Source organism: Populus trichocarpa, chromosome 10, assembly GCF_000002775.5.
Source record: "Populus trichocarpa isolate Nisqually-1 chromosome 10, P.trichocarpa_v4.1, whole genome shotgun sequence".
In the NCBI taxonomy this organism is placed as follows: domain Eukaryota; kingdom Viridiplantae; phylum Streptophyta; class Magnoliopsida; order Malpighiales; family Salicaceae; genus Populus; species Populus trichocarpa.
Window position 1 is genome coordinate 2,481,392 of NC_037294.2, and position 24,639 is coordinate 2,506,030.

Here is a 24,639-nt window from a genome sequence, read left to right on the forward strand (position 1 = left end):
TTAGACCCAAAACATATTTCAGATAGACCTATATCTTTTCCTTTTTCGCCTCCACCACAAATGCTAGATAAGCCTGCATTTCTTTTTTAATAGTTTCTTGACAATTATAATCAAAATTATACATTTTTTTTTCTTTCCTGAAAACTACTACCCTTCTACCATCTAAACCTTGAAGAGCAATTGTCTTAGCAAAACATTTAATTTGAGCCCAATACACACCCGACCAGTCCATTCCTATATCATGTCAAAACCATAGAATTTCAAAGGTAATAAATCTACTTCTATTTTGTACTCCACCCCTCATTTACTAGATTAATATTTATTATCTCACTCAAGGGTGCACTAATAATCAATCCTTTTTCACTGGCAACACATGTAATTGACTCTCCTTTCTATTTGACACAAATGAATGAGTAGCATCAAGATCATTCAAAATATAAACTTGCTAAGTATTTATTACAGCATACCTGCCACTATATCTCGAGCAACTCTAGCATCTTCTTATGTTACATGAAATACTCTTATAACAACCCCAACTTTTATCAACACAATTTAATTTATACAATGATGGGCGAACACAAAACTTGTAGTTAATATATATATATATATATATATATATATATATATATATAAAATTTTGACAAATTCTCCTATATACCTTGGATCAATTCTACAACTTAACACCATCAAGAATAAACCACATATATCCTCTCGATCCATCATTTCATACTTTAATCAATGATCACAACATATTCATCAGACAATAACTAAGCAATAATTATAAGATGAAATAATCATAATTTAAATCTCATGCATTTGTAACTGTAAGGAAAAAGAAGAAATTATTTAAGAATCTCTAAAGTCATAGTTTAATAAATTTAGTTCATACATGCATCCTAATATTAAAATTCACTTACATACCAAAAAAACATACTCAAAATCACAAAAGAAGTTTATGTTTTTCTTAATTACAACTTTAATAACTATTTAACAAAACTACAAAAGTAATCTATTGCACATCACGAGCTTGTGAAGATCTTATAAACAATTTAGTTTATAACAATTAACAATAACTAAAATATGTTATAACAATACAAAGAAATATTTTACTTAATTTACACATAGACAATCATTATTAAACCACCTTTTTTTTGTTGTCCCGGAATCAATTTGTATCCTGATCGTCAACTAAATTAGTACTACAATGAGTACTAGTCAATTTCAAATTCCTGGTCATCAAATCAAATTGAAGCCTCTAGTACTACACCGAGTACTAGTCAATTTTATATCCCCGATCATCAAATCAAATTGATACCTCTAGTACTACACCGAGTACTATTCAATTTCATATTTACGGTAATTAGTTAAATTAATGCCTCCAGTACTACACTGAGTACTAGTCAATTTTATATCCCTGTCATCAATCAAATTGACACCTATAGTACTACACCAAGTACTAGTCAATGTCATATTCTGGCCATCAAATCAAATTGATGTCTCCAGTACTACACCGAGTACTAATCAGATTCATATTCCTTTCTAATATTCATCTCACATCTTATACAACTAAATACATCTAATTTTATGAAAACTAAACATCATTAATAGCTCTAACATGTTTATAATAGAGGAGTTAGTCTCCTACCTGCTGCTCGCGAAGGTCTTGCCTCTCCGATCTAGGATCATGATCTAGCAACCTCTCTTATATCAACGAGTATACATATCATTCCTATTTAGTAATTCAATGAAAGTTCACCTGCAACTTAATCATCAATAATAATTTATTTCATAATGAAAATTCCACTCTCAAAACCTCTATCATTTAAGTCTTTTATCAAAGAAAAGATTTTTAGAGCTGACTACTCTAGTCGTTTTTACTTAATCTTCTAGAACACCGGTTACTATTTTGATTATACATGAAGCTATAAAATTCAGTTTTAGGTGTGGGTTGTTTCTTCCGAAAGCTAAGATACTCAACCATAACTTTTTTTTTGAAGGAAATAAAACCCATTTCTACCATTAACACACCCAAAACTAACAGTTATCACAATGTGTAAAACTATCTAAGGTTCCTACCCAATCTCCCCTCAGATTGTAGCCCATATATGGAGTTTTATAACTTCAAATAAATCAAGGTCAGTTTCATTTGAAAGATAACATCCCTAATTACAATGTTTGTGAGAAGTGTATTCCAAATTATATCATTTTCAATTCCTAAACTCATCTATAACTTGAGTGACGAATTTATCCAGTTTTCAATCTAAGGTTTCTAACATGCAACCAAGTATTTTCATTTATTTTCCTTACCATTTAAAAGAAGTATCTCTTTTTCATACGTCTTATAACATCATTAAACATAACACCATAATCAATCAATTAGTCCATTTCACATCCTCCTTGAAATAATTAAAACTCTCTCAAACAAAACATATTCATTTTCTTTAACCTTTCTTCATCGAACCATTATTCAACACAACACAAAAATTCTATAATTCTTACAAAGTTCCAATGTTCATAATTTAAGGCATAACAACCTTTTCATTACAATTTAAACACAAGATTTTCATTTTTTTTCAATTCATTTTCCACATCTTAGTACATGCTATAATAAGTATAAACAAATAACATTTATGCATTGTTCTAATTTCCCAACTCCTTCCCTTTATGGCTGGCATTACCCCCTTCAATAACACTAGGATTTTTCTCTTTATTTTTGTATATTTTAAGTTATTTTCATTCATTTCTATCCCAATTATATAAAACAAAAATAAATTTCTTATTCCCCCCACATTTCATTATAAACCCTAACTTACAACTTACAAATTAGGCATAAATTCCTAATCAAATTCATTTAGGCTTGCATATTTAAGTCTAATGCCCCTAACCTGGTGATAAAATGGTTTTGAATTGTAACAAGTTGAATTTTTCCTACACTTCTCCTTTTTTCCTCTCCTAGACCGAAATTGATTTTATATGGAGAATGACATTTTTCCTCTCAATTCTTTCAATTGAATTGATACCCTACCACTATTTATATCATTAAACATTATTCCATCACCAATTTAACATTTTAACTAACAAAGTTTTGAAATTCAACATCTACACACCACTAGCACATTCATCTATTCACATATTACATAATCATTCAAAACCAAACATTTTAAATGAGTTTCTCATCTTAATTGAATGCTAATCCAAGTGGGAAATTGCAAGAACAAGCCAAGTTCCCTTCCCTCCTCGTTTTCTCCTAAGCCCCCTAACACTAATCTTTTAACTCTATAAAAACCCTCTAGACCGCCTAATTTCTTCTTTTGATCACTCTTTACTAACCTTTCCATTTGATTTCATCAAGAAACAAAGAAAAAAAAATCAAAATCTATGCCTCTCTTGTTTTAGGTGAGCTGCTAGATTTGGGAAAAAAGAGAGAGATGTATTTATAGGTTGATTTTTTGGAATTTACACCTTGACCCACTTTATTTCATATTTTGGTTTTTAACCCCATCAATTTCTAACTAGTCTTTCTCTTAAAATTTAATGCTATTTTATCTTCTCATTTCATTCAATTTCATCCCTTTTCTTTAAATTAATCTTATTTGATTTTTTATTTAACCCATTTCATTATATGGTCAAGATTCTTAATGTTTTAATTATTTTAACCAGGAGTTTACAACTCTTCGTGAGTCCTCTCCCCTTTTGCTCAGGGTCGACCTCTGTTAGCATTTGCTTTTGACTAAGTAGGTCTACCTGGTTTCTTCAATGTCATAGAATGTTGTTGATATTTTTTGTTGGAAACCTCTGAATTTGAGTCTACTCCTTAATTTTATGGGGAGATTCCCTTTTGCAATGCTTTGTCCCTCCACAATGATAGCATGCAACATTTAAATATGGATAATCCCTCCATCTATACCCTTCCTGCTTGCAGATATAGCATCTGCCTGAGCTAGCTGAATAATCCCCTGGATGTCTCTACTCACATTGCACACATAGTGGATAGGTGACAATCCTCTGTTCCTATTATGTAGATCCAGCTGTCGAATCTACTTTCAAGCGTGACTGCCCTTTTGTAAATTCTTCCTGGGTATCCTGTGAGGATCCACCAGATGTTCCTTAGGGCCTGAAACTTCCTCCCTTTTTCCTAAACTGACTAAACTACCCTCTTCTTTTCTTTAGAAGAGGAGGTTTACTCAAGGAAAATATAGGCTCTTTCCTTTTTCCGAACCCCACCAGTTTCTATTTAGGAGTCTCCTCTACAAGTTCCTTTACATTCCAAAACTGTAAATGCAACTAATCCTATCTTTAGGTCTTGTCTAAGACCATCCTATAATCCTTTTATCATGTGTTGTTCCGTAGGAAAGTAAACAGAAGCAAACATGAAGAGGTCCTGAAACCGCTTCTTATATTATAACAGTGTCATATCACCCTAGCAATGATATAAATTCTTATTCATTATTCTTACAGTGTTGTTAGGAGTAATATCTGTTTTCAAACTCTATTATGAAATCTCTCTATTTTAGTACTTTAGTAGCTCTCATCTCTTTCACTTTATCCCACCATGTCCGAGCACTATCAGAAAGCAACTGGGTAGCACAATCCACCCTAAGATCCTCCAACACAGAGATCTGATTTAGAGATTTCTTTACCTTTCTTAACCAATGTCCACCTATCTTTGCATCCTCCTCTCAAAAAAACAGCTCACACCCCATCTCTCTCATGTTCTTTACCCAACATACTAGGGTAACAACACTTTTCCTGGGGGAAATACTTGCTGCCCCTCCTATCCCTGCAACAACTGTGTAAACCCCCGTGTAAATATAAGACTTAAAGTAGTAAAATCCCGATAAGTAATGAAAACTCGAGATGAAAAAGAATAGATAAATAGTGATAATAGTAAATATGATGCATAATGGAGGGGATGACCTCTATAAATAAATATAGAAGCATTGTTAAGATTTAAAATAGAGGTTTTGGATTTTTGCTTAAAATTCATAATGTCGACGAAACCGGTAACGAGTTTCGACGAATAGAAGAATTTAATATAAATGTGTTATAAGAATGATAAATAATTCCAAGGAATTATAATGGATATAAAGAATGAAATTTAAGAAATAATTGCACATAAAAGTGTTGATGTAAACCTAGATAAAAATCAGTAACGTTACTGTGAACCAGTAACAAGTTTGTAAATGAAATAATTATTAAAAAGGAAAAATAAATATACTTAGAATAAAAAATGGTATTGAGAATTTAGTACACTAATGGGTAGAATTTATGCAAGGATTGAATAAGAAAATTTAAATTTTTGATGAAATATCACAAACTGTCCAGTTTCATTATATCGAGAATAACTCTCAATCCGACCGTCGTATCAAAATCAAGAACTTGCTATACACACTCATCAATTTAGTCATGTCATGTGATGGAATAAACATTGCCGTAAGGATATTTCTTTGCATCATTAAACTTAAATTCAATTACTTCATCTCTTATTTTTATAGACAAAGTATCTTTACCACAATCAATTTCATAGATAAACTTTCTGATTATACTTCCATAATTCTTTGACTAGACTTTTTTTTTAACTTAATTTACTATTAGTGAGTGCCACAGACGGTTTAACAAAGATTTGGATTAATATTTCCTTCGGATACTCTCTTAGACATGCGCACCCATACATGGCTTGCGCACCCATCAGTTTCCTTCGTCTTTTTTATGAACGTCTTTTTTATATGGCTTGCACACCCATCATGTTTCACACTGAATATGAATATGTGGCTGTTGAAACTTTTGATTACTCCATTAAATTATTCAGATGCTTTCGGCAATTCTTGCTTTATAATGATATTTGTTGAATTGCTTATCAGGCAGTGGAGAGAGTTGGCAGATCCACTCTAAAGGATGATGTAGTCCCAGATGATCTGTTAATTTTGTCTTGCGAAGAAGATTATGAAGTCTGCGTACCTTTCCTTGAAAAAGGTTTGAATACTTGTTCTTTATTTTGGTTCATCTCTTCACGTGATCCATAAAATCCTAACCAATAAGAATTCGCACTGTTACTTTATACTTTCAGGGGCTGCTGTCTACAGTTCAGAGCTGCTGCTGAATGGAATTTTTCTTACTAGTTAACTGTTCACTGTTCTTTATTGGCTTAAGAATATGTTGAATTCAAAGTTCAACTGGTTTTTATGTGGCCTAGTCATGGATGGAATCATAAGGATCTTACATCAATGGCAGATCAAAAGGCATTTGAATACTTTTTTAAACTGACTGGCCCTTCTTGATGACAGGCACCGGCTCTTTGCAGACACTGTCAAGAGAACTCGTTCTACGGTATGGATGAAAAAAGATGGCCTCAATTTCGTTCCCGTGACAAAGCGTAGATAGTTTTTCTTCTTCCTGGCACCTTTGTACATTTTTGCATAATGCATGTAGTGAATCTGTTAGGCTTTCTTCCCTGTAGAAATATTTTGACGGTGCTACAGCAGCACGAGAATGTAAAATTTATTCTGAACTCGCAATCTTTGTTTTAGATACTTGATAGAGCTAGTCATATTTATTTAAGGAACATAAGATCTGTATGAACGATTACGGGGCCTTCGCTCGTTCTTTAATGGCAGAGATGTTTTACTCTTTTGATTTGATTTTTCTTGTACAAATGCATCTTTGGGGTTGTTTTTAGCGTCTGACCACCTGAGCTGCCTATAACAGGTCTTGATAAAAAAAAAAAAAAAAAAAAAAAAAATTGGATGCCTTTTCTCCCGAGAAGAACTACTAGGGGTTATCTTAGAGTAGAGTTTTGTGGTTTGGTTCTTGAGAGGAAAAAGGAAGAAAACTGAGCAAAAAATAAACAAGCATGAATTAAAGTTTGTGCACGGTCCTAAACAGAAGAAACCTCAACCTAGTTAGAAATTGGATCCCAATTGAATTGACAAAACCTTGAAATTCTCAAGTTTCCAATGACTTAGATTTAGCAAATTTATCTGATTTGCATTCTGCAGTTTGTGTTAACAAGTCTTAATCCTTTTCAAATCGAGCAATGAGTTGCTATAAAAAAACACACTGTTATCCATTGCACAATAAAGAAATGAGCTGGACAAAGGGAGGTAATATTATGCAGGAGAATTTCATTTACAACATACCATGAAATTGTTTTACTACTTTCCAAGTTAACTGGGTGGGGATAAACAACAACATATCTATCGCAAACATAATATGCTAGACCTCATTTCACTTTGATAATCACTCATACTGGATTCGAGTTTGGGTTCGAGTTGTGGTTCTGGCCAACCTGAACTCGCCAAGCAAAATATTGAATGTACAACGAGTTGATGCTCATAGCTATCCCGAAACCCAAAACTGATGAAAGTAGTATTGCATAAATGGCCTTCACATGAAGCTGCAACAACATTTTTCAGATGATTTAATCAGCAGAATTCCAGGCTTCAAGTCAAAATGAATCAAGATCCAAATTGATAGCAAATCTGGGCTCTGGAGTTGTGATGAGTTTTTTAACTTGATATGGTACAGTAAAAGGAATTCAGATTGTTACATGTTATCTCATAATTACCATTCTGGTGCCAGCAATTTACCAAAATTATTTCTTTTTTTTCCCCACCATTTCCATGCAGGTTGCTTTGGTGTTTTTCAGCACCTCCAAGGCTCAACAGCTTACAATCCATGCCTTTCATCCGCCTTAAAGTTTACAGCTAATCCTTTATTTTTTCTGGCCTTAGTTATCAGTTTCAGAAACCTGAAAGAACTAAAGTTTTGCCTTCTTTTCTAGCTAGGGAACCTTCAACTCAGGGCACTTCACAACGTTTAGGAGGCCAAAGCATGCAATAGAGATGAGAATTAAGTTTTGGCTCAAACAAAACTATCATATCCCTCACTAACCTAATGAGTAGGGAACAAGCAAAGGAATGTCAAAGAAGAGAACATGAAAGAGACATATTCAGACCTCAAGCTGTGGGTATCAAAACTTGTATTCCAATAAAAGAGAAGATCTCAGACCACATGATATTTGATCATCACTTGCAGAAGTTATTAAAGTTAACAAAATAACCAGAATACCAAAGAAGATCGTTAACCTAAATTATGATAGCTTTTGATGAAGATTTTTGTTCCTAGAATGAACTCATCTTGTAGTTATCTTAAATCCTTAATTAATGTCTGTCTTCGTTAATTCATCCAGCATAACCAGTGCCTTTAACCATGATTATCTTTGCAACTTCACAGTTAATTTATTATAGTACCATATTCAATTCACTAGGCAGCACTTAATTTATTATGTTAAATTGTTTTAAGGAGGGGGATAGAAAATAAGACACATTACTCACCATATTGTAGAATAGGTGGACAGTAATGGCCACAAACGCAAACTCAAGTGCAGCATATGTCCATATATACTCTCTGATTGCTGCAAGCCATGCAAGCATTTAGCATGAAAACTCCAATTAATTTTTATTTTTTTTTGTAAAATCCAAAGATCAGAATATACCTAGAATGACAGCAAAGATAGATGACAAAAGGCCCAACGTGAATGCAAATGGTGCAGCAACTATAATTGCTTGAGTCTTCATGTCATGAATCTACAAAATTTTAGTACACAGGATTAGCATTTCAGCTCTAAATATTAATGAATAATTAAGAAAAATTCCAGTCGTGTGCCTTCTCAACATGTTCCATACAATATCACAGTTACGAGATCATACAAATTGAGGGGACCTTAGTCAACAGTCGCATTTGTTTTGACAGCATAGTATCACAACAAACCCAACCCCACTAAACGAACCTAAGCAGGCATGTATACAGTAGAACTCATCAGAACAAGATAGTTTAAAACTCTAGCTTTCACAAAAATCAAAATTTGTTAATGCTAGTTTTTGTATAACAGCAAAACAACATACCAATAATTGCTCCAAGAAGAAGAAATAGCATATGGTGCTAATTAAGACAAGCACAACAAAGTCCTGCCAGGCACTGCATTAAGCACCAAGAAAACTAAAATCAAAATTAGCAGAAAGTGGAAAGGGAAAAATCAGAAGTAACTGATTGTGAGTGAAACTCAGAGCAGATGTCTCTCAGCAAAGATGCAATGCATAATGACATCATGGAACCATGATATTAAAGATAAGACAAATAGATGTATGACTATGATGCCAGCTCGCATTACCTTATTGACTGTGACATCTGGTGACTCTGTTCCTGTCTGTTATTTCTATGGGCTGCGCTTGTTACCCGAAGCAAAGTTACCGGTAAGTTCTTAACCTCTAGCCCACATACATCACAGTTCTTGTTTCCTTTGGTGCTAAACCACTTAATTGCACAGTCTTCATGTACAAGTCTGAGGGCACCTTTACAACTGCATTCCATTTTGAGTGTATTCCCTTCTTCACATACATCAAAACAGATCCTACATACAGCTTCCTCTTCAGGAATTTCTTCATCATCGACTTCAGTGGGAATAGGCGTTATTTGATCTGCTTTATTAAGTAGCAAAGTTAATGATATAGTGGGGGGACAACAATGCAAGGATTGCAAGCATAAAGAGTTCATCAGCATTAATCTCTAATATGATGACATGACACTAGACAAACCATTCGATGACAACACCCAAGAACGCAGGGTCCCTGAATCCAAGAAACAGATTGGAAGACACCAGGTTTGAGTAGCACCCAATGGGAACCTGTATAACTTACTGGAATACTTGAATTCTAAATCTTCATTCAACTGACCAACCATCAACCACCCTGCCCCACCCTCTCTAACCGCTTTATCATTTCCTGTCAATAAACCAACTCAATACCAGGAAAAGGGAAATAATGACTTGCACCTACCACCACCATCAACAACCTGAATGCAAATTTCCCCCCCTTCCATAATAGACCTAGAACACTAATTCTCTTCATTAAATGTCTGCAAACTTTTCTTCCTTTTCTCATCACCAAACCCAGATACTAACTTACCATCAAAGAGCCCCTTCAAAAGAAGACCCCATCTCTGTCTTACCTTATTCTTGCAAAAGCCATATGACCAATTTGGGACCAAATTTATCACTTGTTTTTCATCTTATTTTTGTCCAAATTATTGATCATGCTGCCATTGCTGTGACAGGATACATGCAAACTGAATAAATAATTGACTTCAATGCATAAAACCCAAAGCAATAATGGACAGTATCCAATCAGAAGTTATGCAATTCCTAATTCTATGAATAGTTTCTATTAAATATATGACATGTTTGGTTTGATTGAACTGAAAGTAGGACATCACTGAGGGCTACAACATTAAATTCATAATAACATTATGCAATTCCAAATCCTATGAGCTGAAGGAGCAAGTCAGGGAACTTGATCGTGCAATGAGTTGAAGGAACAATAGAAATAAGGAAATGAAGCAACACATGTGCTACTACATACCATTACTGGGATCTGTTAGAACATGCTCATCGCGAGTAGAGAAAGATGCAGATCGTACAATAACAACATTTCGCCAAGGCACAGAGAGGGACCTTGAAACCACAGGATGAGCAGCCCCCTTCTGAACAAAAAAACTCATTCAGTTATTCTCTTCAAGAATTTCCCTAGGTTACTTATCCGTTATAGAGGGATCATATTCCAAACATTATAACTATTTATCTTGAACCAACAATTACTTTGCCCAGGGAATTACTTCTTAGATCATCTCTCAAAAAATCTAAAGGATTTGAATTTAAATTGGAGTTCATAAACCAGGCAGCAGCAAAAACCAAATATAGCTTACTTTTATTTTATGAGATTCACCAGGCATTCTTGCTGAAGCAGGCATGGAAACAGAAGGGGACAAGTTCGATGCAGGTGTAACAGGAAGAGAAGTGCATCTGTTCCAAGAAAATGCTGACTTGAAGCTGGCCATAATAGGACTATCTGGAGCTGTTTTGTAGTCTGCAGTAAGGAGAGAGCTCCTCTCACCATCAGGAGCAGCAGCTTTTTTCTTCAAGCTGAGAGTCCGCAAGAAGCCTCCTGGTGATCTGCCTTTATATGAATTTTGAGAGTGGAGTAAACCTTTTCCACTACGGCTAGTGCCAAAACCTACATGTCTAGGAGGAATTTGAAGTGAAAGATCCGAGCGCCTTCCACTTGGTTCTGGATTTGAGACTTCATTTGAGGGTTCCACAATTTTGGAATCAGCCTACAAGGAGGAGGACATATTAGATCCCAGTCATTTGATTTACAAGCTTCCAGAAAACACGTCAAACCAAAGCAGAATATACGACACATCTATTACAATGATATGCAAACATTGCAATCACCAGATGGAACAGACACAAACACACAGTTTTTCTTAGGATTACAGACTTGGTCATAGGTCCTTGAGGAAATTCACAGCTTCTTAGATATCAGGCTTTCTTGGAATGAGTTTTAGGTTTTGTTTAGTCTATAAGGAGTGGGGGAGGAATAGGAAAATTTTAAACAGCTTTCAAAATTAGGTTATCTTTAAGCATTTCCTTTATAAGGGCAAGTGTCATCTTAAAAACTCACTAGTCACAACTAGAAGCACTATCTCTAAAAATGCCAACAAGCAAAAAGCAAATGTTTTCCTCATAATATCCATTGTCAAAAACATTGTAAGCAGTAAATTGTATTGAAAACTGTTCAGAATAACTGGCGAAATATTACAAAGTATCACTGTCTCACTGGCATTTCATCACCAGCAAAGGATCTATTCAGCTTCTGATAGCATAACATACACGAAAGCTTTATATATATCAAAACCTTAATAACAATAAACCTGAAATAACTTTTCTCATTACCCAGAAACACGAATATTACTCCAAATGCTTAACCCCTGCCTTCAATAAGGGAATGAGGCTAAACCCAAAAGCAATAACTAAATCACACCACAATTTATCCAAAATAACCTTATACCCTAATGAAATGTAATAGTTTGTAATTCTATACATGATGTTCTAACTAATCATGGAACAAAAATCTATCAAAATAACGTTTTTCAATTCTAAAAAATAAATATCTGATAAACCAACCAATAATTATACAAAAAATCAAATAAATCTCAGCAGCAAACCTTGTCAACCCCATAAAAAGAGAGAGATCAGCACTAAAGATAATATAAAGATTTTTAAGACCTACCTTTATTTTCGTTTAAGCAAAGCAAAGCAAAGCAAAGAAAATCACTTTAAAGATAAGTATAATTAAAAAAAAGAAGACAAAGTGTAAATTATCTAGAAAAAAAAGATGGAAGATTTAATCAGGACCAACCAACCTCTACTGGAGAACCTTCAGCAACTCCATTGCTGAGTGCTGCCTGAGTTGCTTGCATTACTGTTTTTCTAATCGACAAATCTCTCAAAAAGATTGTGGAAGAATCTCAAAGGGATATTAAAAAACAATAACAGTAGTAAATTAAAACCATAAATATGGTGACAGGATCAAAAATATCTACCAACAAAGATTGAGAAAGAGAGAATCAAGGAACATATATGTGAGAGAGAGAGAGAGAGAGAGAGAGAGAGAGAGAGAGAGTGACAGTTGGTGTTTCCAAGTGATTGTGTTGTTAGAAAAAAGAATTAATGGAGAAGAAACATTAGACTGTTCTGATGGCTACGAAGAAGAAGACGAGAGACGTTTGTCTGTTTCCTTCTCTTTCCCGCATTTCAAACCAATTTTCACACTACTCTCATCCTTTTCATTCTTTTGCTACTCGCTCTTACACGAATCACAATCCTCCTCTTGTATATTTATTTTATTCTTTCCATTCATGGCGGGTGAATAGTTGCCACAATGGCCCGGAGCTTAATAAAAAATGACTTGGATCATGGAATATAATTTTTATTAAAAGGGTACCGTTTTTTTTTTTTTTTTAAATCCTTAGTGTTAACTTGACTGATGCTAAGCTGGGTTTAGCTATTCAACTGGATTTTATTAGGTTAATGTTTTTTTTTCAATGAGTAACTATTATATAAAATGTTTTCGTTATTTGAGTAGTTCATATTACTTCACAATATCCTAACAAGTAAACTATGGTTATGAAAGCTTAAAGAGAGTTTATGATTGATGATGAAGGTACAGATTAAAAGAAGATGCTGCCACTTAAAGATGTAAGTGATGGTGATGTTGAGTATTTGATTAACGGGGTTGTTTATGGTTAGATAAGTATTGAATGTACGGGTTAGGGTGGCTAATTTGGAAGAGCAATGAAAGAACATTTTTCATACGAGATGTCAAGTTCATAATAAGGTATGTAGTATGATCATAGATAGTGGGAGTTGCATTTATATGGCTAGTATTGATCTAGTGGATAAATTGAATTTACATACTACAAAGTATCCTATTCCTTATAAATTACAGTGGTTGAATAATTGTGGTGAGGTATAGATGATTAAGCAGGTTTTAGTTGCATCTTTATTGGAAAATATTGTGATGAGGTGTTATGTGATGTTGTTTCTATGCATGCGAGTCATTTGTTACTGGGTAGGCCATAAAAATATGACCGGAAGGCTTATGCATGACAAATTTAATAACAGGTACTCATATGTAAAAGATAGTAAATATGTAATTCTTGCATCTTTAACACCTAAACAAGTGTATGAGGATAAAATAAAACTTAAAAAGAGAGTATTTCTGAAAAAAGATAGTGAATTGGCTGATATGATCCAAGAAAGGGTTGAACAAGAAAATTCAGATTCTAGTGTAATTGTGTCTAATGTCCAGTTTATGCTATCAAGCATAACTCTCAATCCAATCGCTAGATAAGGCTGAAATTTAACTAGGAGTTTTTAGACATATCTTTATACACTAGGTTAAAATCTCAAGTCAATTAGAGTTCTACAAGGCATCGCGATATAGGTCAGAAGATGCAATAAGTATTTTATTATTTGTTGCCTTTTGACTTATGAACTTTCTATTTGGAGATGATTCTTTTTCTAATAATGAAAGGATATTCAACAACTAATTTTAAGATTTTTTTCTAGTTTTATAAGAATCTTTAATGTGCAGCAGTATAGTTTACAAGTGTGGTAAGGATCCCTTCAATGTTCCATAATTCTTTTCTTACAAGGATTATTGGGCTGATTTCTTCTATTGCACAGTTTTACACTAACAAGCATATTTTTTTTATTCAATAGTTGGATCGGGTTGAAATCTGACTAGGCATTTCAAGAGATCTTATTTTATATCATATTAAAATTGTATATTAATCCAACTTTAAGAAAGCCTTGCGATAAGGTCTAGAAGCTACCGTGTAAGATTTATATTAGTTTTCTAGTTAATTTAGGATTCTTTTTACTATTTTATTTATAACTCTTTTATTTTTTTTTTCCAGAATTGTCTAGTATGTTTTTCACGTATTATAAATATTTTAATGTTTATTTAGATTGTACTTAGGGTTTTAGCTTTCAGCCATGATGTTTTGAATAAACTTGTGTTTTGCATGATGCGATATTTTTTTCTTTTTTTTCAACCAAAGAACAATCAAACTTATCAAAGTATAATTGACTTTGTGACATTCTTCCTCATACTTCTCATTTGCGAATTGATATTCGTAGGATTGAGGGTTCTTATTCCAATAGTGATGGTGCTTTGAGATAAGTTTTTATTGTATCACACTCTTATCAAACTTGATTCTTTAGCTTTTCTAATTTTAGTCAATCTTATTGTGGGTTTTATGACCACGTAACCACGAGGTTCACAATATTGGATTCCATGCTAAATAAAGAATATGAAGAGGCGACAACAATAGGACACCTTCCTTGGTTATTTTTTCATGTTTTACAAGGACTCCCTAATCTACAAGGCAAGTAATGAGCGACTACCTATGAGAGACAAGCCAACATTATTTCCTTTTATTTTAGGGAGAGTCAAAGGTAGCAATTTAAAGGGAATTATTTCAGCAATTAAAACAAATGGTTTCCTAGCTTATTCAAGACATTAATGGCGACAACATAGTCCTATCTCTACTAGGATATTGATTTCGACTATAAGAAGATTTTATGCAAGGAAGATACTGTTTTTGGGCTAATTTAATTTAATTATGTTGAACTACATTATTATTTAGGTTTTTATTGTTCTTTTATTAGTTTTTAGGACTTATTAATCTTAGTTTGGGCTTTTGGTTTACAACCCAAAATAGATTTATTAGAGTTATTATATATGGAGCTATATAAGGTTTTCTTTACTGCAAATTTTGGTAGCCTTTGAATTTGAATGATGTTAGTGTTTTGCTTGGTGTAACACTTTTTTTTTTTTATTGAACAACTTATCAAAGTATAATTGACTTTGTGGCGTTCTTCCTATACTACAAGTTCCTGATTCTTTATAATTAATGGGTCCAAGTCAATTACAATATCTTTGGATCTTTGGGTCAATGCCTTTCCTCAAATATGATTTTTAGCCTTTTGAGTTTGTTATTTACTTCGTTGTGAGTTTTTGGATCAATATATTCACGAAGTTCGCATAACAAAACTTGGATCTTGATTTTCCAGTCATCAAAGGTGATCGAAATACGAACCAGGAGACAACAAGTTGTTTGCCAATATGGATGGCATGTCGTCTGCCTTAAAAAAAGGCTAGACACATATGTATGAGTTTATAGGTGCCCATGAGCTTGGCTTTGCATGCCCTTGAAAGCCTGATTTTATTTATGTTGAGCTAGGCTTGTGAGCCTAGCCTCCTAGGCATTATATTAGGGTGGTTTAAAACTTTTATCTTGATGAAAAAATAGATTAGGGTTTAGAAAATTTTGTTCTTTCAGTTTTTTTTACTGAGTTGAAAGGTGTTTTGAAGTTCGAAATCAGTTTAATATGATTTTTATGATGTTTATTAGGGATTTTCAAGTGAAAAGGTTGGAAATTCATTTTTAGGATCCAAAAACTTAGACCTTGACTTTTCCAATCATCACAGGTGGCTGAAATACAAACTAGTAGACGATGCACTATTTACCAATATGAATGATATGTTATCTACTCTAAAACAAATAAAATAACAAAGGCCAAGCACACGAGCTTGGTTTTATATATATTGAATAAGGTAATTGAGCCCAGCCCAACTTTTAAGGCTTTGTCACGTTGCATTTTTTTTATTTCATTTCCTTTCTTATTTAGATTTTGAATAAAATTCACTCTAATTGAAATAATTAAAATCATATTAAAATTATTTTTTGGATTTTCCATGTTTTTCTAGTTGTATTGTTAATTATTATATGGCAAATATGCAAAACAAATTTAATAATGCACTCATAAAATGATTTTTTTTATTATTGCTAATGAATTTTTGACATAATTTATAACATTAATTAATTTTTTTAGGTATTATTTTGATATTTTTTTAATTAAAACTTCATGATAAGATTTTTTAAAAAACCGGTGCTTCTAATTACAAAACATGTTTTCATCAAAAATATATATTAAAAAAACATAATACTAATGAAAAAATATATACAAACCAAAATAAATACATGAATAATCCCTCTGAAAAAACGTATTTTCTTAGGGATTTAAATCATTGTTTTTTTCTCTTACAAATATCTACTTTAATTATAAAAACAACAATAATAATAATAAAAACTTGCGGCATCACCACGGTAAATAACTAGTTTTTTTTGTATAAGAAAATATATCAAGAAAAGAAACTGTGTGCCATGTGACAGCTGTCCAAATCAAACAAAGGGTCTTGTAGAAATGCCACCACCTTTTAGTTTGGTACCAAAGCCACCTAATTTATTCTTTTTTTTTTTCACACCTTTGTCGATTATGATCCAATGGTTTCTCCTAGCGAGTAGATTCCCTCTGTTACTCGATGGATTGGAGCAAGAAACAAGCACAGGCCTTGGGAAGGTCCGAGCCCACAAGTAGTCGAAACGAGTGGTTGAGCTTGAATGGGTAGGGTAAAACCCAAAAGATCGAACATGGTTCAATTACATATGCACCTACCATGAATGCAACCCGCACCTTCCAGGATATGGTCCGTCATGTATTAGTTAAATTGTATTTTAAAATATTTTTTATTTAAAAATATATTAAAATAATATATTTTTTATTTTTTTAAAATTATTTTTAATATCAACACATCAAAATAATTTAAAAACACTAAAAAAATTTAATTTAAAATAAAAAATAAAAAAATTTAATTTTTTTTAAAAATATTTTTAAAATGTAAAAATAAAAACAATCACAACCATATCCGTCACGGATTAGATAAGCCTGGTCTGTTTATATCACAACAAGCCAAAGTCTCAGTATAGTCTCAATTCGCATGCATCTACTAAAATCATCACTTGTTAGACCCAAAACATATTTCAGATAGACATATGATCATCTTCTTTGAAAGATTTTTTTTTTCATGTTTGAGAATTAGTGTACTAAATTTATCCTTCTGGATAATATGATGTTGCTGCACGCGAGGTGAGCTAAGCTCTCCAAAATGGCCCTACCAAAAAAAAAATCAGAATTATCATCTAATTTAAAAAAAAAACTAAAAATCCTAATATATACACTAATTTTAAATATTCAAATAAAGAAATGGTTATGGAAATTACCTTACTATAGGGATATTAATAAACTATTTCTTTTCCTTTTTCGCCTCCACCACAAATGCTAGATAAGCCTGCATTTCTTTTTTAATAGTTTCTTGACAATTATAATCAAAATTATACATTTTTTTTCTTTCCCGAACACTACTACCCTTCTACCATCTAAACCTTGAAGAGCAATTGTCTTAGCAAAACACTTAATTTGAGCCCAATACACACCCGACCAGTCCATTCCTATATCATGTCAAAACCATAGAATTTCAAAGGTAATAAATCTACTTCTATTTTGTACTCCACCCCTCATTTACTAGATTAATATTTATTATCTCACTCAAGGGTGCACTAATAATCAATCCTTTTTCACTGGCAACACATGTACTTTACTCTCCATTCTATTTGACACCCACCAAGATCATTCAAAGTATAAACTTGCTAAGTATTTATTACAGCATACCTGCCACTAAATCTAGATTAACTCTAGTATCTTTTTGTGTTATGTGGAATACTTTTATAACAATTCCAGCTTTTATCAACACAATTTAATTTATACAATGATGGACAAACACAAAACCTGTAGTTAATATATATATATATAAAATGATATACCCTCTCGATCCATCATTTCATACTTCAATCAATGATCACAACATATTCATCACACAATAACTAAGCAATAATTATAAGATGGAATAATCATAATTTAAATCTCATGCATTTGTAATTGCAAGGAAAAAGAAGGAATGATTTAAGAATCTCTAAAGTCATAGTTTAATAAATTTAGTTTATACATGCATCATAATATTAAAATTCACTTACATACCAAAAAAAACATACTCAAAATCACAAAAGAAGTTTATGTTTTCCTTAATTACAACTTTAATAACTATTTAACAAAACTACAAAAGTAATCTATTGCACATCACGAGCTTGTGAAGATCTTGTGAACAATTTAGTTTATAACAATTAACAATAACTAAAATATGTTATAACAATATAAAGAAATATTTTACTTAATTTACACATAGACAATCATTATTAAACCACCTTTTTTTTGTTGTCCCGGAATCAATTTGTATCCTAATCGTCAACTAAATTAGTACTACAATGAGTACTAGTCAATTTCAAATTCCTGGTCATCAAATCAAATTGAAGCCTCTAGTACTACACCGAGTACTAGTCAATTTTATATCCCCGATCATCAAATGAAATTGATACCTCTAGTACTACACCAAGTACTATTCAATTTCATATTTACAGTAAATAGTTAAATTAATGCCTCCAGTACTACATTGAGAACTAGTCAATTTTATATCCCTGTCATCAATCAAATTGACATCTATAGTACTACACCAAGTACTAGTCAATGTCATATTCTGGTCATCAAATCAAATTGATGTCTCCAGTACTACACTAAGTACTAGTCAGATTCATATTCCCTTCTAATATTCATCTCACATCTGATATAACTAAATACATCTAATTTTATGAAAACTAAACAGAATTATCATTAATAGCTCTAACATGTTTATAATAGAGGAGTTAGTCTCCTACCTGCTGCTCGCGAAGGTCTTGCCTCTCCGATCTAGGATCATGCTCTAGCATGCTCTAGCAACCTCTCCTATATCAACGAGTATACATATCATTCCATATTTAGTAATTCAATGTAAGTTCACCTGCAACTTAATCATCAATACTAATTTATCTCATAATGAAAATTCCACTCTCAAAACCTCTATCATTTAAGTCTTTTATCAAAGAAAAGATTTTTAGAGTTGACTACTCTAGTCGTTTTTACTCAATCCTCTAGAACATTGGTTACTATTTTGATTATACATGAAGTTATAAAATTCAGTTTTAGGTGTGGGTTGTTTCTTCTGAAAGCTAAGATACTCAACCATAACTTTTTTTTTTGAAGGAAATAAAACCCATTTCTACCATTAACACACCAAAAACTAACAGTTATCACAATGTGTAAAACTATCTAAGGTTCCTACCCAACCTCCCCTCAGATTGTAACCCATATATAGAGTTTTATAATTCAAATAAATCAAGGTCAGTTTCATTTGAAAGATGACATCTCTAATTGCAATGTTTGTGAGAAGTGTATTCCAAATTATATCATTTTCAATTCCTAAACTCATCTACAACTTGAGTGATGAATTTATCCAGTTTCCAATCTAAGGTTTCTAACATGCAACCAAGTATTTTCATTTATTTTCCTTACCATTCAAAAGAAGTATCTCTTTTTCACATGTCTTATAACATCATTAAACATAACACCCTAATCAATCAATTAGTCCATTTCACATCCTCGAAATAATTAAAACTCTCTCAAAGAAACATATTCATTTTAGGCATAAATTTCTTATTCCCCCCACATTTCATTATAAACACTAACTTACAACTTACAGATTATGCATAAATTCCTAATCAAATTCATTTAGGCTTGCATATTTAAGTTTAATGCCCCTAACCTGGTGATAAAATGGTTTTGAATTGTAACAAGTTGAATTTTTCCTACACTTCTCCTTTTTTCCTCTCCTAGACCGAAATTGATTTTATATGGAGAATGACATTTTTCCTCTCAATTCTTTCAATTGAATTGATACCCTACCACTATTTATATCATTAAACATTATTCCATCACCAATTTAACATTTTAACTAACAAAGTTTTGAAATTCAACATCTACTCACCACTAGCACATTCATCTATTCACATATTACATAATCATTCAAAACCAAGCATTTTAAATGAGTTTCTCATCTTAATTGAATGCTAATCCAAGTGGGAAATTGCAAGAACAAGCGAAGTTCCCTTCCCTCCTCCTGGTTTTCTCCTAAGTTCCCTAACACTAATTTTTTAACTCTACAAAAACCCTATAGACCACCTAATTTCTTCTTTTGATCACTCTTTACTAACCTTTCCATTTGATTTCATCAAGAAACGAAGAAAAAAAATCAAAATCTATGCCTCTCTTCTTTTAGGTGAGCTGCTAGATTTGGGAAAAAGAGAGAGATGTATTTATAGGTTGATTTTTTGGAATTTACACCTTGACCCACTTTATTTCATATTTTGGTTTTTAACCCCATCAATTTCTAACTAGTCTTTCTCTTAAAATTTAATGCTATTACATCTTCTCATTTCATTCAATTTCATCCATTTTCTTTAAATTTATCTTCTTTGATTTTTTATTTAACCCATTTCATTATAGGGTCAAGATTCTTAATGTTTTAATTATTTTAACCAGGAGTTTACAACTCTTCGTGAGTCCTCTCCCCTTTTGCTCAGGGTCGACCTCTGTTAGCATTTGCTTTTGACTAAGTAGGTTTACCTGGTTTCTTCAATGTCATAGAATGTTGTTGATATTTTTTGTTGGAAACCTCTGACTTTGAGTCTACTCCTTAATCTTATGGGGAGATTCCCTTTTGCAATGCTTTGTCCCTCCACAATGATAGCATGCAACTTTTAAATATGGATAATCCCTCCATCTATACCCTTCCTGCTTGCAGATATAGCATCTGCCTGGGCTAGCTGAATAATCCCCTGGATGTCTCTACTCACATCGCACACATAGTGGATAGGTGACAATCCTCTGTTTCTATTATGTAGATCCAACTGTCGAACCTACTTTCAAGCGTGACTGCCCTTTTGTAAGTTCTTCTTGGGTATCCTGTGAGGATCCACCAGATGTTTCTTATGGCCTAAAACTTCCTCCCTCTTTCCTAAACTGACTAAACTACCCTCTTATTTTCTTTAGAAGAGGAGGTTTACTCAAGGAAAATATAGGCTCTTACCTTTTTCCGAACCCCACCAGTTTCTATTTAGGAGTCTCCTCTACAAGTTCCTTTACATTCCAAAACTGTAATGCAACTAATCCTATCTTTAGGTCTTGTCTAAGACTATCCTGTAATCCTTTTATCGTGTGTTCTTCCGTGGGAAAGTAAACAGAAGCAAACATGAAGAGGTCCTGAAACTGCCTCTTATACTATAACACTGTCATATCACCCTGCCAATGATATAAATTCTTATTCCTTATTCTTACAGTGTTGTTAAGAGTAATATCTGTTTTCAAACTCTATTATGAAATCTCTCTATTTTAGTACTTTAGTAGCTCTCATCTCTTTCACTGTATCCCACTACATCCGAGCACTATCAGAGAACAACAGGGTAGCACAATCCACCCTAAGATCCTCCAACACAGAGATGTGATTTAGAGATTTCTTTACCTTTCTTAGCCAATGTCCACCTATCTTTGCATCCTCCTCTCTAAAAACCAGCTCACACCCCATCTCTCTCATGTTCTTTACCCAACAAACTAGGGTAACAACATTCTTCCTGGGGGAAATACTTGCTGCCCCTCCTATCCCTGCAACAACTGTGTAAACCCCCGCGTAAATATAAACTTAAAGTGGTAAAATCCCGATGAGTAATGAAAACTCGAGGTGAAAAAGAATAGATAAATGGTGATAATAATAGTAAATATGATGCATAATGGAGGGGATGACCTCTATAAATAAATATAGAAGCATTGTTAAGGTTAAAAATAGAGGTTTTGGATTTTTTGCTTAAAATTCATAATGTCGACGAAACCGGTAACGAGTTTCGACGAATAGAAGAATTTAAAGAATTTAATATAAATGTGTTATAAGAATGATAAATAATTCCAAGGAATTATAATGGATATAAAGAATGAAATTTAAGAAATAATTGCACATAAAAGTGTTGATGTAAACCTAGATAAAAATCAGTAACATTACTGTGAACCAGTAACAAGTCTGTAAATAAAATAATTATTAAAAAGAAAAAATAAATATACTTAGGATAAAAAATGGTATTGAGAATTTAGTACACTAATGGGTACAATTTATGCAAGGATTGAATAAGAAAATTTGAATTTTTGATGAAATATCACAAACTGTCCAGTTTCATTATATCGAGAATAACTCTCAATCCGACCGTCGTATCAAAATCAAGAACTTGCTATACACACTCATCAATTTAGTCATGGCATGTGATGGAATAAACACTACCGTAAGGATATTTCATTGCATCATTAAACTTAAATTCATTTACTTCATCTCCTACTTTCATAGACAAAGTATCTTTACCACAATCAATTTTAGTGTTGACAGTTTTCAAGAATTGTTTTTCAAACATGATAGGCATGTTGGTGTTTGAGGGATCACGTTCCATATCAAAAATATAAAAGTCGCATTGAATAACCAAACTACTAATCTTGATTAGGACATCTTCTATCACACTAAGTGGATAAACAAAACTATGATCTGCAAGTTGTATTACAACACTAGTTTTAATTAAAGGCTTAAGACTAAGAAAATCATAAATATGTTTAGGCATACCACTAATGAATACATCCAAATTGTATAAAGCCTTTTCAAAACATTACCAATAACACATGAGATAATAAACGCACTTCGGTTATCTTGCTTTAAAGGCAAATTCTTTTGAACAACAACAGATACAACTTTACCCATATTACTATTTCATAGCCTTTTAGCTTGTAAGCTATTTTGGTAGTACACAACTCCTTTAAGAATTTCATATATTTAGGAATTTTCTTGATAGCATCAATCAAAGGAATATTGAGTTCCACTTTTTTGAAAACCTCTAAAATCTCTTTTTATTTGTCCTCTTTCTTAGACCTCTAAAATCACTTTTTTGAAGAATTCAAAGGAAAAGAAAGGATTTTCTTGAAACTGGAATTCATTGAGTTATGACTTACCTTTGGTGTATTGGTGGTTATTTCAGTAAATGGAGGAGTAGGTTGTTTCTTCTTTATGCTCAGTTTGGTTTCTATCTCATCTTCTTCCTCTATCTCAATTTTTTTCGACCTTTGCTCTTCAAGCTTTTTCCTACTTCACAGTGTGATCGCACTAACATTCTCTTTGGGATCCAATGCTTGAGAGGGCAAATTTCTGCTGACTTGTGCTTTTAATTTCCCTACACTTGAAGCTACTTGCCCCATTTGCTTCTCTAAGTTGATAATCATTAATTTATCCAAATTTTATTTTATCACCACATCATTCCTAGAACCCCAACTAGGGCTCTGATACCAAATTGTAACATCCAGTTCACGAAACAATATAGCAAACACAATAACGACACAATAAGAGCATGGTAAATTGTTTTTTTATTTCTTGAATTCACATAGAGGTCAATGAAATTTCTACCAAAATTTTGACTGAGTTTTTTCTACAGTTACGCATACCAAGTTATCGACAATCACTTATTTTTCAAGGCTTTCATAACCATATAGGTTATTCATCTTAATCTCTTTTCTTTTCATCATCCCGACCTCAGAAAACATTCCCAACATTACATAGATCATTTATCTTTCAATATTAACATCATATACATTCTTAAGAGTATAATTCAGAACATACATTAAATCAAGGGAAAGAATTATTAAACCTACCATGCGTGATTATCCTAAGACGTGCATGTAAGTGGATATATATATATATATATATATATATATAACACTCTTTCTACAAACAGATTTAACCCGCTCAAACACTGTTGTCCCAAAAGCAATCCAATGGAAAGATATATCCCTTCCAGAAGATTGGATCCTCGAAGGTGCAGCACCACTAGAATTACCTCAACCACCTCAACCAAATGTCCAAATTAAAACATTACCCAGTACACATATGGTAAAGTCAAATTGTCTTTCCATCGACACTCTACAAGTTCCAGATTCTCAGAAGGCTCTTCCTCTTCGAGTACAATAGATCTTGGAAGAATTTCCAAAATCCCTTCTATTATCAATATCCCTTATCACGCAAACCCTCCTAGAAAATCTACATCTGTGATAAGGGATATTGATAACAGAAGGGATTTTGGAAATTCTTCCAAGATCTATTGTACTGGAAGAGGAAGAGCCTTCTGAGAATCTGGAACTTGTAGAGTGTCGATGGAAAGACAATTTGACTTTACCATATGTGTACTGGGTAATGTTTTTAATTTGGACATTTGGTTGAGGTGGTTGAGGTAATTCTGGTGGTGCTGCACCTTCAAGGATCCAATCTTCTGGAAGGGATATATCTTTCCATTGGATTGCTTTTGGGACAACAGTGTTAGGGATAAATCTGTTTG

General features: G+C 32.8%; 2 protein-coding genes across 17 annotated transcripts in view; one reads left to right on the top strand and one right to left on the bottom strand.

Moving 5' to 3' along the window:
- LOC7475918 (uncharacterized) overlaps window positions 1–6,638 on the top strand; it is a 27,783-nt gene extending 21,145 nt beyond the window's left edge. Inside the window, exons 7-8 of one of the 4 annotated variants that reach the window (XM_052456822.1) lie at window positions 5,862–5,973; window positions 6,068–6,638. In XM_052456822.1, the coding sequence (XP_052312782.1) occupies window positions 5,862–5,973; window positions 6,068–6,123 (168 nt within the window). In that variant the 3' untranslated portion in view covers window positions 6,124–6,638. The remainder of the gene's footprint in view (window positions 1–5,861; window positions 5,974–6,067) is intronic. The other 3 variants (XM_052456823.1, XM_052456821.1, XM_024609467.2) reach the window with 3 other exon arrangements.
- Window positions 1–12,622, bottom strand: part of LOC18102274 (uncharacterized) — a 25,183-nt gene extending 12,561 nt beyond the window's left edge. Inside the window, exons 1-8 of one of the 13 annotated variants that reach the window (XM_024609469.2) lie at window positions 12,259–12,622; window positions 10,759–11,166; window positions 10,416–10,533; window positions 9,170–9,479; window positions 8,904–8,976; window positions 8,495–8,585; window positions 8,334–8,413; window positions 7,039–7,393 (exon numbers count right to left, since the gene is read on the bottom strand). In XM_024609469.2, the coding sequence (XP_024465237.2) occupies window positions 7,241–7,393; window positions 8,334–8,413; window positions 8,495–8,585; window positions 8,904–8,976; window positions 9,170–9,479; window positions 10,416–10,533; window positions 10,759–11,166; window positions 12,259–12,315 (1,290 nt within the window). In that variant the 5' untranslated portion in view covers window positions 12,316–12,622 and the 3' untranslated portion in view covers window positions 7,039–7,240. Of the gene's footprint in view, window positions 1–7,038; window positions 7,394–8,333; window positions 8,414–8,494; window positions 8,586–8,903; window positions 8,977–9,169; window positions 9,480–10,415; window positions 10,537–10,758; window positions 11,167–12,258 lie in introns of those variants that run through there. The other 12 variants (XM_024609468.2, XM_006378013.3, XM_006378014.3 and 9 more) reach the window with 12 other exon arrangements.
- Window positions 12,623–24,639: the final 12,017 nt, after the last annotated feature.